Consider the following 16,642-nt stretch of genomic DNA (forward strand, 5'->3'; position numbering starts at 1 on the left):
TTTCAAGTTTTTTTTATAAAACAGAAAGAGAAGAGTTGTATACAGTGTAGAGTATCTAATAAATATACTGGAAATTCCTACCAGTACTTCATCACTTTATTATACTGACATTTCCGGTAAAAATGCAATGCGGTAAAAAAGTTTAAATACAGGTAAAACAACTGTAAAAATCAATACAGAAAGTTCCTTCATATTAATACAGTATATAGTTTCACTTTTTTACAGTGTAGAATCTAATACCCCAAGCTTATCTCCCGGCAGCCTATTAATGTGATGTGCAACTAAACTGCCTCTTTTAACTTTGCTCTTAATGTCTTCTGATTCAGTCATCCTTTATCCATTATGTCACAGTCTCATCCTCCTCTTTAAATCCATCTCTACATCTTCGCTCTAACTCTGTTATTTAGATGGCTCTGCACTTTCTCCTTTGAGATGAATGAGTTTTAACGCGAGTACATTTAAGAGGGGTGGTCTCACATTTCTAATGCATTGGCCCCTGGTTCTAATACCTATTGAGCTTCTATTTGCTAGCCCCAGGCTTTGACAGATCCCTAGGTTTGCCCTACACCGACCTTGAATTCCGAGAATGCTTAGAGTGACAAGATACCTCTCCCTGCTCCCTGGATTTAGATACTGCCGTGTGTACTATGATTCTAGTCCAGAAAGTGCCTTGAGGGTCACCAAAGAGCATAGAGATACATCTGCATGTGGACCAAGCCAATGGGAGCAAGCTGTTAAAATAAATTTGTTGATTTGGGCTAATCTTTTAGGCTTGTTTGCATTTTCATTCAAAAGCTCCCACAGCTGTCTGTTCTTTAAGTCATGAGCTTTGTGTCACTTTTGTTTTTCCACTTCCTGTGGACGTTAATATCTAACCATTAGTAGTCCAATGTTTAGTGTAATTGATTTTCAATGGACTATCAGTCTGTCTAATGTGTCCCCTGCCCTTCCTACATGGTCTAAACAGGGCGGAGATGGAAAAGTGTACAACAGTGTTTTATGACTCATTAAGTCTACATGGACTAACATTAGCATTTCCCATGAAAACTAATGGTTGAAATAAAGGATTGAAAGCAATACATTTTATCAATGGTCTGGAGAGGAAACGGCAAGTGAATTTGTGGAATGAAGTCACAGACAGGCCTGTGTACTCTCAATGGATCCACCTGGATGTCCAAAATGACTGAAGAAGGGCCAATATTTTGGACTTTACATAAAGGAAGAAATGGAAAGGAGAAATTGTGGTCAGTGTTTAAAATGAGATTCTTTTTTAAACATAATTATTATCTCAACTACATACGTAGATTAGTATGTACTATCCCTAAACGGACAAACTGCTCTACAGAGGGTGTTTAAAAAATATGTTATCTCCTTCTGCAATGAAGCAAAAAGGAGACGACATCTTTGTTCTGTGAGTTTGTTATGTTTTAAGTGAACTGCATGCAACAAAATGCTCAAGAAGATGTAACCAAATCATAAAATGCACAGTCATGTGAACCTGAAGGACATTTTTTTCCTCCTCACCCATCCTTGAACCTTTTCAAAGACCTTGAGCTATAATAAAGCATTTTAAATGCTGTGAAGGTTCAATTCAAAGGCAGATAATAAATGCCACAAAAATCACGACACAAAAGTTCATGAAAATTGTGGAAAGATGAGAGCTTTTAAATCTGTCAAAATGGCTAAACCTTTCTTCACAAACATACCGAGGCAAACATAAGAAGCCACATTTTCTCTTTGAATCCTGACAACCAGAGCACCTCTCATGAAATCCAAACGGTTTTTCTTTCATTTCTGTGCGAACCCAGTGTGTCAATGTCTCAATGCAGCTTATCTCTTGCACAGTCCCCGCTGTATCTAACGCAGTGGCAGCTTCATCCATCAGCTAAAACCCAGCTGTCCTGGCTCACAGATCTGCATTCAGTATGCCACGGTATAAGCCAAGCCAAGAGCAAGAAGGCTGAACTGGGATCAGTTGAAACAGATAAGAAATAAGAGCCGCTCTCACACCTATTCTGTCAAGAAATTTGAGGGCTTGGAGACGAGATTGCTCATTTTAATACAGATGATGTTGATGAAGATGGCACAGCAGAACACAAGCAATAAATAATAAACTAGCAGTCAACAAATCTGCAATGTTCTGTCAATATCTAAGCATATTTAAAACAAGACAAATTAACTTCAGGAGAAATACAGTATACAAGATTATTCTCACCCTATTTGTAAATGAAAGAAAACTAATCTCAACATATTCTCTGAAAACACGCGTAAAGATCTTCTGAAGCAAACTTGCTCTATTTTGAGGATGTTAAGGAAAACAAATCTTTGTAAGATAATGTTTTCATAGTGAGCTAGAATATTTTGGATAACTAGCTCATGTCATGTTACAAAAGACACTGCATGATGTAAATGATGAGACAACGTGGAGCCAAATTTCAAGATCCAGAACTCATATGGAGGCCAGACATTTGGTTTGAAAGCAGCCAAACGTTAAGCGTCATCTGTGTGCTACATTTCCCTTGTTTCTCAATTCCATTTCCCCTGTCAACAGCTGTAACATGCAAGGCTGCATTGTGACCTCATCCTCATGAGAACTACATCTATCACCACGGCTCTCAGAAACGAAAATTCTTTGGCTATGTTTGTTTAACTATTTACATTCTTGTATTTTTAAACTACGTGTAGGTCTTTTGTAAAGAAGCAGGAGGCAGAATGTCCCAAATTTTGGCGGCCCAACAGTAATAACCTATGAAACGATCAATCTTCTTCATCCCTCACAGAATCAAAACAGTATGCCCTTATGGAGTGTAGGAGCTGAGTATTGTATGAAACCCTGTGACCTGTCTGTTGATGGCTGTGAGAAAATCTTTGGGATGCTTGAAATGAGACGTCTGTGGGTACACGCCTAGAGACGTTCTCTGACTAAACAAAGCAAATATGACACCAAGAGATAAAAAGATCTGAAAATCAACATGCTTGGAGAAAAAGCCAGATCTTTTTAAATGATGTGGTAGTTTCTGTGTACTGTACAAGCAAACACACAGCTGAGGTCTATTGTGGCAAGCCTCTGTCTCTGTTGACATTCAGTTGCCTTTCTAGAGACCAGAAAAACAAAAGCACATTATCTGATGTGGCTCCTGGTAATGTGGAACATTCACAGTGTTGACTGCACTCGGTAATCATTGACCAGACAAAATCTATTACGGCTGGGGCAGCTTATCAAGATTAAGTCATAAAGATGCGCTGTAGCGTTAAATGCCTCATTCTGATGGGGCAACAGGTGACCTGGGCAGAGCTGAAGAGCATTGTAATGTACGTCATGATATCCTTATACTTTAGGTAGGCAAATGTGTAGTTCAGTATATTTCCTCAGAAGACTATCAGTGTTGTAAAGATGGACTCCTTTCACCATTTCTTCTTTTCAAGTTAATGTCGTGTTTTGACTGCTGATCTTTAGAGTGAGATGGTGGCTTGTCTGATGTACTCCCACCATGTTTCTGAGTTAATTTAAAGTCACGACGGAATCAAAACTATGCCCTCATAATCAAAAACAATAACCTCAATCCTTTCTGTATGTCTCAGCGTAGGGGCGGTACTTTTGACAATGGGCAGGCTTACAATGACCCAATGATCTAATCACTTATCAAAGGACAAAAAAAAATACAAACCTACATTATCTCTAATTCTAAAAGCTATTTTAATAATAAATACATCACAATATGAAAGAAAATTACATTCGCTATGTCAAACATCATCAGCATTCTGACTTTCAGCACCAAACAGCACTAACCAGGCTGTATTGTCAAGTAAATTCAAAGAAATGTTCCGGTTCTCTCTTTCCCAGCCGTTCACATAAAGCTATTTCTAAGTACATAAAACTACTACAAAATGAGTGTCAGGCCTTCAGTGACCTTACAAACTTTGGCGGAAAATGGTTTTGTAAGGTCACTAAACCAAGGGTAGTAATGATAATGTTTTATTCTGTCAGTCTGGGTCCAAAGGACAGTCAGGAAGTTGCTGATGAAGCAAGGTAATGATTAAATAATTCACCAGGTAAGTGCTCATGTCCTGCCCCAGCTGTCCAACACACTGAAGGTCTACGTGTTGAAAAGCAGGTGACTCGGAGAGGAAATCTTTCAAATGCCTACTGCAGCATCACATGTCTCAGAAAAATCCTCACGTTGCCTAAATCAATCAAATGTCTGCTCATCCACTCACAGATTAAAAAATAATCTTTTTTTTTTTCCATGTTTCATAATCAGTCATCAAAATCAGAATACTGTGAAAACGCTGCTTTCATGTATGTTCAAATAAAGCCATTGTAACACATTCTGCACATTGTTAGATATTCATGCAGATCTACAGTACAGTAGGACTGCATTACTCACACTTTATCCGTGTATGTGGGTGGGGGGGCCTTGCGAGCTGTGAGGAGGACGATAGTGAAAACAGTGATGAGGAAGAGCGCCAGCACCGCTCCCATCACGGCCCCAGCGATCGCCATGGAGGAGGTCATCTGCTTTTGAGACATTTCTGAAAGGTACCACAACACAGTAAGGCAAGAAATATGAGAGCGAATTAATATATAAACATAGCTGGTGATATTGGAGGTACATCAAGTTCCACCGTAATTATCAGCAGCCTGTCAGGAGAAACACTGCTCATATCGGCAAAAATAGCCTAAACGCAATGAATTATAATCAAGGGTACAAAACAGCAAATCACAGTAGCTAGCAATTATGTGCATATATACATTATAGCATGTGACAGATATGCAGATTGCAGAAGACGAAAACAGAAAAGCAAACAGACCAGTTAAAATGACTAAAATGCAATCTAACCATAGAAGATAGAGCAAACAAGAATCTCAGGCAATTGCAAATGTCTTTTAAGATGAAAAAATTTAGTTTTTACCAAATCTTTTTTTGGGTGTTTTTAAAGCATAGTTTTCCCTATTCACTGAATTGTCACATCCACAACAGTTCATATTCTTCATAAATGGGCACATGATGTGAATCAAATAACTGTTTTGTGGTGTTTATAGAGCCATCTCTTCTCCATTTGTTGGGTATTATTGCTTCTGGTTCGTACATTTGAATTCACAGAAATCCCACAAATGTTGTCTCTCAAAAACTTCACATTCACAAAGTCTTTTAAAATTGAAGACTTGTGTATACTGATATTTTTCTGATGTCTGCATTATATCATCAGAGGTTAAGTAAAATATTTAAAATATCTATTTCAAGTTTTGACTAAAAATGTCACATCCATAACACTGGACTATAACCATCACACTATTTCAACCTTACTTCAAACAATATTAAATGAGTATGCAATAATAAGGTTAAATATTAATTCAATATTCCCTGCACACCGTTTATCAGTTTCCTATTCGCAAAATGATGCTCTTAAATCATACTAAATTTAGTTAGACAAGAAACACTATATAATAAGATGTTATGCAGGTTTTTTTCAAAACGATACTTGTTATCTTACAGGGTTTGCTTCTCATCAGTGACACTTTATCAAAGTTAGCATTTGTAAACATAAGTAAATACTTCAGCAATGATCAAAACATTTGATAATAAAAATCAAATTAATTGATTTGATAATTAAATCAAAAGTTGTAACATCACTTAATTCCCAGAAAACTAACAAGAGCAATTGTATTGACATAAAAAACTGTATTGCCCATTGTTAATGTTAGCTAATGGTAACATGCTAACCAAAAAAAACCTTGCCTAAAGTATAACCAATTTATCTTGTTTTAAGGACACTCATAGATTGTTTTACTAAAACAAAACTGTTTTACATTTGTGTAAACATTTACACCTATTTATTTAGGTACCAGACATTGTTATATGAAGTGACGAGAAAACTTGATACCAACATGCAGAACACGTAGGCCTACGTTGGGCTGATGGTAATGATTCAATGGGCGCTTTCGAGTGCGTCCTCTGTTCTGGCAGAAATAATGCTGGAGTAACTATTCATCAGGAGTCGGACTGAATGGGAACTAGATGTTTGTTGTTTTGGAGGGTCAGGTGGATGGGTGGATTGTGCAGTAGTTGGCAAAGGCGAGCTGTAGTCAGCCAGTTCTAAGGCTCTGTAATTAGGACCTCATGCTGTCCTGCTTTAAAGCCTGCTGTTACTGTCTCTACTACCCCGCAGTGCTCTTATGCTTTACTGCACTTCTTCCTCCAACTTTCCCTTTCATTCGCTCTCTCTCTCATTACCGGCTCATCTTGTAGGTGTTTACGGTGAGTTTCATGCTCTTAGGACTTAATTTAGTAAGTTCACCAGAATCTATAGCAGAGGTTTGGGAGATCGCATGTCTGGTATCCACATAACGCGTCTTATGAAATGGGATTACATTCATTAATTAAGATGAATTAAGCTCAAACAGTGCTGCCCTTTGGATGATCAACAACCGTTTGGGGCAAGAGGGTGGTACAATGACTCTGTAACAGGGTTGTGCTCCATTCACAACTGAATGGAGAACGTTTTTTCAGTTCCTGAATTACAAAAGCAATATTAGTTGTAATATAACCACACATTTTCAGTTGATAATGATGGTGTTTACAGTTCTGTAAACAGTAAATTCCTATTTGTTAATCAGCATTATGTCCTGCCTTTAAATTCCCATTTTTGTTATACAGAAATCAATTAAAGGTATTATTGAGTATTTAATGACCGTGAACCCAATCATTACTACAGTTCGGTTGCCTCACCTCTGCCCTCTCTGCAGAACGGAACAGGATGTTCACTCAGTCACTCAATAGTGATCGTTAAAGAGTAGAAAGCGGTAAATATTTGCCCTGCTGAGTGCACATCCGGCTCATGAGAGGGCAGAGGAAAGCTGGCGGTGGAGGAATAAAGACAGTGAGAGCATGAGGTTAAGATCATAAGGTGTCTGAAGATCAGGATGGGGATTGTGGATAAAGGGGATATGGGATGGAAAACATTGGCAAAGGGTTCGGCGCTGAACTGAAATGGTTTGGCACAATGGTGATTCAGCAGGTTTGTGGCAGATCTTTGCACAGTAAGTCCATATGGCATAAAGCACTAGTCAGTTAGGTATATTTGACAATTTAGGTCCAGGGGCACTCACAAAAAAGTAGTTTACTGTTAGTATAGCACACTATTATTGTATGAGCGTACCTTAATTCTGCTTCAACTTTTTACTTGAGTGACAGAAGGCTATATTTGGTCAGTACTGTACTGAGTCTTCCATTGAGATGTACTTAAAAGTAGTGTATACTTGGCTTGTATTGTTTCTGCAGCCTGTACTGGGTAAAGTATACAAGTTTTTTCACATAGTTTTGCATAAGGTGTTTTTAACAGCATGATCAAATTTATAGGCTAACAATATAATATAAAGAGTAAACTATTATGGGGCGGTTTCCCGGACAGGAATATACTTAAGCCAGGACGAAGTAGTTTTTACAAACATGCCATTACTTGTGTGCATTTTGAGACAAAACAACGGTACTTATGTATTTTGAGATATGTCAGTGCGGGTTGTTTTCAGTTTGGACACCCCAAACATTTATTTTAGTTTAGGACTAGTATTAAACCCTGATCAGGAAACTGCCCGCATAAGTATGATGTTAAATTGACTTAAAGTAAGCTTACACATATAAAGTTGTTCACTGATAGTACACTCAAAGTGCACTTTCATCAACTAAAAATATGTTACAAGTTTTGAACTAGTAAATATTAATGTATTTCCCGGTTTGCAGTGGAAACAAGTAAGATAGTTGAGCAGTCAAAGTAGACACTGTTACACTTAAAATCGGCATGAACGGAAGTAGCGATTGTCTTTTTTTCCCATATTGTGAAATAAAAAAAAAAGATGTGAACGCCAGTTTGCGATCTGTCAGTCATTGCAGCCCCGCCCACGCACCATTCCTCTTGACCAGAAGTGAAGAGGTTGTTTCGAGAGGGGGAGGAGGGTAACGTTTTTGATTAAAGATAACAAGTGCAAATAATGAGGAGAACGGATAAATTATTTATAATAAATACTTCACTGTGTAAAACAATTATAATTAAAAAAATTTATTTCATGCCAACATTAAAGTATACTTTTATAAACTAAAAAGTGAGCGAATTAGGGTACCAATATTATTTTTTATTAATATAATATTATTATTGAAATAGTACATGAACAAGTATACTACTAGAACACTGATATTAGTATACTTACTACATATTGAACTTAAGTATACTTGAATTGTTTTTGAAGTATACACATTTTACACAAGGGGATTTGCTACTGTAATATCACAATATTGTCATTCAAGTCTCCTATGCAGTGTACTGTTTTGTGCCTCATAAGGAAGCAAAGAAAGGTAAATTCGATTTTGGAAGAGAGCTAATGCGTTACCAAAACGCCTCATATTTTTCATAATGAGCACCTGCTATATACATATCTTAATTTTTTGCACAAAACGCAAGTTTCCCATCAGGGTCACATGGTGTCTTTAATTATAAGGAATGTACCCAGTTCCTTAATCTCAATGTTTTCCGAATAAAGTCCCCTTGCTACCCTCCACTCAATTATTATCAAAGTTTACCATCCATTCTAACTCTATTTACCTCCACTCTGTAGGTGTGTTCTGGAGGTTTAACATCATTTGGGATTATATAAGGTTCAGTGTACGAGAACAATGGTGAGGGACGGTATCAGGGTTTGGAGGGGGGCAGGGGAGAAGTCATCATTCTGCCGTCTGGCGGTAAATACCACAGATGGGCCCCCCACAGTGAGTCATAAGACCCCATTACAGTTCTGTTCATTATGGGTTAAAACTTATCACTTGCCTGTATAAAATTCAGATCATAGCACATAACAAAAAAACATAGGCATTTGCATAATTTAATTTATGTTCAATGATTAATTGTCTGGTTCTTTACATGTCATGAAGAGATTACAAGGTGAATTTAATGTCAACAAACTTAACGGTTTTCTAAGTAGAGCTTATGTTTTGACCTAAGTCTTCTTATGGACCATCACAAAAATCTTCTAAAAGGTGTTGTTTGCTCTTCAGCAGAAAGGATTTAGATTGTGTATGGGTTTAGTCCTGCTAAAGTGCACTTTTTTTAAAACCGTCATTATTCAAGAGGCTTTTAGAAGCTCAGTTTTACCTTACTGGAATTAAGACCATTCACAGGTGAACCCAGAGGTGAAGCATATTCAGTTGAAGAATCTGCCACCAGTTTTCGCCATGTTTGTTGAGCAGATTTTAAGTTTTTTGGAAAAGTGCACGGTTCAGAGTGGCGATGATCCCAGAGCAATGGAGGATTAAGTAAGTTACACATTTAGTTTGTGAAACAAGAGCTGGTTCAGATATTTGAGCATTTTTAAACATGATTAAAGGGATTAGGTATCTCTCTTTGACCCCCATATCGTTGTTTTATCAGTATGGACATGAACACCTTGTAACTTCATTCAGCACTCACAGCAGGTTAACGTGAGAACCTGCATTTGTTAACACAGGAGCTGGGTGGTGGGAGAAGCCACAGTGCATTTTGGAAAGCAGTACATGTGGAAAACTGGCCTGACTTAGCTGGCTGACATCTGATAGCCATATTGTAGTGCAGGTAGGGATCTATCTCTCTTGGAGCGGAAACGGTTGCTGCTGTCCATTTTCTACCCGTGAGTCTTGATTACTGTGAAACACAATTACAGATTGTAAGACTACGTAAAGAATTGTCCTTTTAAAGGTCAAAGGTTTATGATGCGTCAGTGATGAAGGCAAGGTCGTTCAATAGAACATGTCTCTTTTGAGGTCACCAGATAAGAGAAAGACCACAGAGGATTGTCATAGGGTAGGTCAAGTGTCAGAGGTCATCTTCTGTTGTGGATTACTTTGTTTAAAGTGACCGATTTTTTATGAAGGGTCATGTGCACATTTCGAGACGGGAATCTGAATCTGGGTGGTCTAGTGTCCCATAATTCATCTGTGTTTGGTGAAAACCCTAGACACTATTTTGTTAAAAAAACATTACAAAGAGCATTTGATTGACATGTCTGATTCACATTCTAATCTAAATAAATAAATTGCAAAGAGGAAAAACAACACAATGGAAATAAATCACATTCAAAAACATTGAGTTCTTAAACATTTAAGTGTGGCACTGTTGCGGATTTCCCGTTGGAGGTAAGGTTGACAAAACTACATTTATCTATGGGTAATCTGGTATTTTTAGAATAAAAGCGAGTGCATGGAGGGAGGAAATAAAGAAAACAGTCTTTGAGAAACGAAAACAGTCTTTGAGAGATGATATTTGTCTTTTAGGGAAGATCGCATAGTTAACATGATATATACAGATCCAACAAGAGACCCTTAAATATCTCAAGTGTACTGTATGTAGTTACATATTTATGCACCCCACAGAGTGAGCCGTGTCTTGTGATATAATAAAGCACACACACTTACCAGAACTCCTATACATTTTTGATGAATGTGAGACTCTGTAAAATGGAACATTGCACATTTAATAACAGCCTACCATTGAGGCAATGATTTCATGACCACTATGATGTATTACTGGAAAAATATCTCATAAAAGACTGATATCATGGGAAGAAAATGCAGAGACACCGACAAATTTTCCAACAGAAAAATCCAACAATCACAATGACAGATTCTCTCCGGACAGAAGAAATAACATTATGAGGTCACAATGACAAATCACAGCCATTTAAAGTGACCATCTTTTATAGCGTGAATTTACAATGGCACCTTCAAGCTTGCATTGTCATTGCTCTACTTTTTAACCTTGTTCCACCCTCAGACTCTTCCCATTCTCTTCCTGTCTCATTGCCCCCCCCCTTCTGCTGAATTACCCTCTTTCATCCCCTCTCTAACCCCCCCCCCCATCCCTTCTCTGTGAGAAGGCACAGGTATCTCTCATGAGAACAAGCTCTGTCATGAGGCTGAGAAGAGCCTGTTGCCATGGGGACGGTATTAATGGCCTGGAAGGGGGCTATGGCAAACAAAACCATTCTACCGGACTAATTTAACCAATCAGAGGCGCTTTCAGAATCGGGAGGGGAGACAGGTAATGCTGCTCCTCAGAGATTTTGTAGAAATGGTGATGTAATACAGAATGATGTCATTGTCCATAATAATATGACTGTGCTCTTATAATCTGATTCTGAATGTAAAGAATAACCTGTGTGACAGGAATATTATCGAAAACCAAAAATAAGCAAGTTTAATATGAAAATGAGAAATGGTTCCCAAGCAACGTATATAATAAAATATACAATTGCTAAAAATAAACACCATGAAGCCTAAAAATAAAGCTAATTTAATATCTGGTTTCATTTATTGTAAGCAAATAATTGTATTTACTTTAGTATACCAATGTAAAACTAAATTGAACTAATTGTTATTCATTTTAAATGGACACCAGCTTTAAAGTAACCATTTTACTTCTAGTCGCTTTTGTGTGGTTTAACACAGGTATGTCTGAGAAAGATACATCATAATGGGAATTTTGAGAATCAGAATTGAGAATGCATGTAATGTATACATTTTATGTCCTTGTGTGTTTCCTGCTCCTGGGGATTTCTGATGCCTTCTACGCGATCAGCTGATAGCGTTTGCTTATCTGGTGTCCTGTTCTATGAAACAAAGCCCGCTCAAACACTATTTATTCTCACTGCTGTGCTCATCTCCTCTCTTATTGATCGACAGAACAGCAGTGCAAACATAAGGATCAACCATCCCGTAATCCCAGCACTTTAGGGCTATCCTAGGTAAGACTGAGGAAGTTTAGCACCCATCCACAGGAAGCTTTTAGCCACGGGCCTTCCCACAAAATATGCATGAAAATGAGCCTCTGTGCATGAGAGATCTTCTGAGATGAAATAGGTTAACCACAGCAAAGGAAAAGAGGGCGTGAAGAATATATCCTTCAAGCCCTCCAGGGAAGATGAGGAGACCCCCACAGGGAAGAGTTCTGCAGCTGAAGCAACCAGTCACACCCAATATTTCAACACGCTCTTCCAACCAACACAAAGCGGATTTAGGCAAACTTCTTAACAAAAGCAGATCACAGAAAAAAAGGTGCTTTATTTCAACAAAACGTATCCCAAAAGTTGATTTTACAAAATAATGCTCGGAATCATTTATACATTGCAAATACATTTCTTTGTGAACATTTTTTCAACAGTAGCTCTTTTGTAAAACAAAAGTGAACAAGATGTTCTGAAGAAGCAAAGAGTGATCAAAGAAACGGCGCCTCATCTCGACCTGTGAAGGGGTGGGCTTTTCTAGTGCGTTCCACAGACATTCCCTATAGCAGCCATCTCTTTTAGGCTTATGTAGGAACAATAAACTCAAACAAAAACAAGGTTCTCCCAAATACCTGTATATATACACATATAACCTTGTTTATTTAACTCTACAATGTCCAAACCTGTACACATAGATATTTAAGTGATACTTTTACTTTTATTTTATTACAACTCTTAGATGTGCACTGTGACTCAAGTGTCACACGTCATAGAGCAAAACAATTCGTTTTTGTCTGATAATCTCTGAGAAAAATATCATACAACAAAAGAAAAAACTTCTAAAGCTGTAAAGGCAAGAGACGGACAAATATAAACAAAAATACAAGACATCCTCAGAATCACCCAACCTGACCGTTCGATGCATCAGAGCTACTTGCATACTTCTGAAAATGACACATTCGTAACTTCAGAAAAAACACCCGCTCGTTCATAACTTAAGTGCTCGCTGTAACGCGTACAGAGTGCACAATCATTGTAAGGCACTACATTATCATCTCCAGATGCATTATTACTAGCTTATCATGATCCAGCCAACACTTTAAACTTAAATGATAAAAAACGAGTTATGTTTGGCTATCGTCAGAGTGTGTTCTGAAGCAACGACATCAGACCGCAGATTTCATGGGCTGACTCGAAACACTGGCGTTTACAGGAGTGGATAGCATACAGGCACAGATAAACACGCACATCGAAAACTCACGCCAGTATAAACACACAAAACCACAAGAGACAGGCACAGAAGCTTATCTGTGATGTAATGCGTGCTGGACCAATAGATCAACAGCTGCTGAATACAGGAGGGTCTGAACACTGGGCAGTGATGGTCTGTGAGATGAAGCCAGATAGAGAAACAATGGCAGTAGTTTTGAATTTGCAGGATGTTTTTCAACCATCTCTATTTGAAGACTTTCACCCGCACTAGAAATTCAGACTTAATACAGACGCCGTTATGCAAATGGTAACGGAATTCGTCGTCTCTTTTTGGTAATGATTCTGTCTGTCTCCCGATCTCTCCCGTCGGGTTTTATCAAACCCTGCGCTGTCTCACTGTCTGGCTCCACCCAACAGCACTCAAACTCTGAATGCCAGTAGAGAATTAAATGTTGCCATGGAAACCGCCTGGCTGTTGACAGGAGCTAATTTCTGCCTCTTGGAGTGACAGCATTGGTGAAAGTTCACGTGACTCGTAGAAACTCTTAGGGCTACGCTAAAACACTTCGACATGTGAACGCTTACATTTTGTCAATCTTTTTTTTCAATTAAATCTTTTTTTATTAAATCATCTTTTTTTAAAGACCTTTACTGTGCACCTCAATAGAGGAAATTTATTTGTTAATGATTTGGCAACCCAACATTAATCGCACTTGAACTCAAACCTGCACAGGTTTACTTGTTATACATAAATCGTATCTTGTTGACTGACCATCTCCTTTGTAACAGATGAATACACAGACTCTTGGTCCCAAAACATCCTTTGAACAAACTATGAACAGTGAACTAATGATTAGGCTAATGTACAAAAAACACTACAACGAATTGGGCTCATGTAAACTACTAGAAAAGGTGCGAGAGTACATTTTCTATTCGTTTTCTTACATACTGTAACTTTGCAGTCTTTGTGTTGTTGTTTTTGCAGTCTGAAGCATTTCCTAAGTGTCTACGCAGTCTTTTCCTGCTCATTCTGGTTAGACATACCACTCTCTGCGTGAGATCATGGAGCCGTCCATGTGTGACACGTAATCGTTGTCATAGGAGTCCTCCGGCAGGTAGGGGGAGCCGTTGCTCATGACTTGAGGCGCGGGATACCTGCGGGGGTCCAGCTGCAGCGAGCTCCTTTGGTTCTGGTGAGCGGGACTGAAACTTTGCTGTTGGTTGTTGTGCTCAAGCTCGTGATTGTGATGGTTTTGATGGTTGAGAGGAGCGCCCGCTTCCCTTAGTGCTCTGCTACGCCCATTAGGTGATCTCTCTCGGTCGAAATCTCCCCATTCTTCTCGATCCTTGTCTGGGTAGATGGTGCCATTATCCTGGTTGGATTTGGGCTTTGTATCTGGACTGCCTTTGTTGTAGACTTGCTGTAGCTCATGGGGCTGGGGAGCCTTCTGCATGTCAGAGGGACCGTGATACTGCTTGGTGTAGTAGTCGCCGCGGAATGTCCGCCGCTGGCGCTGGTAATAAACTCCGGCCAGAACAAGCAGCAACAGGAGGAAGAGGGCTCCGCCCACTGCCCCACCCACAATGGTACCCAGGCTCCCCTCCGGCAGAGGCGCCAGGGTCGGAGAAGTGATGAGCGCTCGTTGCTTATTACCGGGCCCGGTGGCAGAGATGTCTGCAGTTAGGAGGCGGACAGGGGTGGTGGGGGGCATGGTGGTGGTTGAGGGAGGATCTAATGGAGGGAAGGAAGGAGAGGCAAGAGGGAGGGGCAGGAGGAAGGAATGAACACACAAAGAAAAGTAGATAATGTCAATGCCAACTACATCAGTATATCATTTATGGTCATGAATTTGTGTCAAAGGTTGTAATATTCGCTTGCATGACACAAGTAACTGGACTATATTTCTATTGCTGTTGATGAGAGTTCCAAGTTTTTGCTAAGGTTTTAAAAATGTTCTTTTGCAACAATATACACTATATGGCCAAAGAATATGGACACCTCATTCAAATTAACAGGTTTGGTCATTTCAGCGTCATCCATTACTCAGTTGCATAAAACCAAGCATACAGCCATGAAATCTCCTTATTCTACTGGTAATGTTTGTCTAAGTCCCTGTTTTTGTTCCAGCATGAACATGCACAGGGCAGTCATGCTGGAGTTTAAAAATGGCTGTTAGGGCCATAAAGAAATGGCAACAGAGTCTGGTGACTGACAGCCACATAACCCAGACCTGAAGTCTACTGGGATGAATTGAGCAGGGCCCCATTGCCCAACATTCACTACTGTTAAAGTCTACAGTAAATGCAAGCAAACCTTTGCAGCCACATTCCAACTTCAGGTGGAAAGTCTGTTATGGCAGCAAAGTCCCATTAATGCCAGTTGTTTTAAGTAGATGCCAATATTAAAAAAGCATGTGTTAGTGTGCTGCTTGAGTATCAACATACATTTTGGCCATTTAGTGAAGCTACATGTAAACCTTGTTTGAAAAAGAGTAAAAACCTGAAACTGTAGTCCAGAGCAAAAGTTGACTAAAACACAAAACATGGAAGTAAGAGTTGGGTGAGATGTTTCTGCTTCCAGGAGCTTCATGAAAAGGGATTCAAAAGAACCTACATACTAACATCTCCAGCTAACACCATACATTATAACATTAACATATTTCAACAATGAAAGCTAAGGAGCAACCTAGTGTTAGCTGAGAGAGGAGTACGGATGACCAAATAGCAAAGTGATGAGAATGAACAAAAATGGAGAAGAGGTCAGGGAAAGGTTGCATGCTACCAGGGGAGGGGAGGGTACAGATATCAATAATACCTGAAGATTGGGCGACTACTACATCTTAACTGTTACCATGACTTCCATTGGAGCTTTAACACCAGCATTATCATGCATTGATCTCTTGATTGAGTTAGGGAGCAGAGCGTGGCGTTGCAGTGCATTCTGGGGCATGCATCTTGACTATGCAAGCAGTGTTCTCACGAGAGGCTCGGAGACTGAAAGTCAAAACATCCCATTACCGTGTGTGCGGTTCATGTTGAGCTATTTGGCTTGCTGTGATGTGTGTGCATGTTTTCAGTGCAATGCGTGAGATCGGGCACTTTAAGGGGTCGCGCTTATCAAGAGCTCCGGTAAAAGTAGGGAATCATTTAGTTATCCTCGCTGGAATGAATAATGTAGCATGTTTAGCATTCCAGGACCGTATTTTGACCAAAGGGGCCCAAAGGTTATTCGGATGAATCTGTGTATCTGGTGAGAATGTTTATGTATGTGGAAAAGAATAGTCGTAGCTGATGAAAACGTAAACTTTCCATTCATTACTTTGGCAGAATGTGCGATACAGAAAAGGTTCTCCAAAATCCTCTGTGCTCCGTAGAAGTTCCCAGCATACGCTTATTACATGTTAAACCGCATGTGTGATATCCAGATTACATCTTATTAAAAGCACAAGGACATGCATTACGACAATTTATTTTAATTTATTCAATTCAGCCTGGCGGGTTAAAGAATGATTTATTTTAATCAATAAACCGTAGAGCTTCCAGCATCAGCATATCAATGTCCAGAGTCGAAGAGAACAAGACGTAGAGGTTTTCTGACCTTCACGGACATGTTCTCTCTCTCTCTCTCTCTCTCTCTCTCTCTCTCTGCTACTCCCTTAAGACCCGTTCTCACTGACAGCAATT

At 39.2% G+C, this 16,642-nt stretch overlaps 1 protein-coding gene across 2 annotated transcripts in view; it reads right to left on the reverse strand.

Annotated features, from left to right (window-relative positions):
• nectin3b (nectin cell adhesion molecule 3b) overlaps positions 1 to 16,642 on the reverse strand; it is a 45,543-nt gene that overhangs the window by 3,262 nt on the left and 25,639 nt on the right. The window contains exon 6 of one of the 2 annotated variants that reach the window (XM_079487112.1): positions 4,389 to 4,533. In XM_079487112.1, coding sequence (XP_079343238.1) covers positions 4,389 to 4,533 — 145 coding nt within the window. Of the gene's footprint in view, positions 1 to 4,388; positions 4,534 to 11,938; positions 14,691 to 16,642 lie in introns of those variants that run through there. The other variant, XM_079487111.1, reaches the window with a different exon arrangement.

This window comes from Barbatula barbatula, assembly GCF_947034865.1.
Source record: "Barbatula barbatula genome assembly, chromosome: 22".
Taxonomy (NCBI): Eukaryota; Metazoa; Chordata; class Actinopteri; order Cypriniformes; family Nemacheilidae; genus Barbatula; species Barbatula barbatula.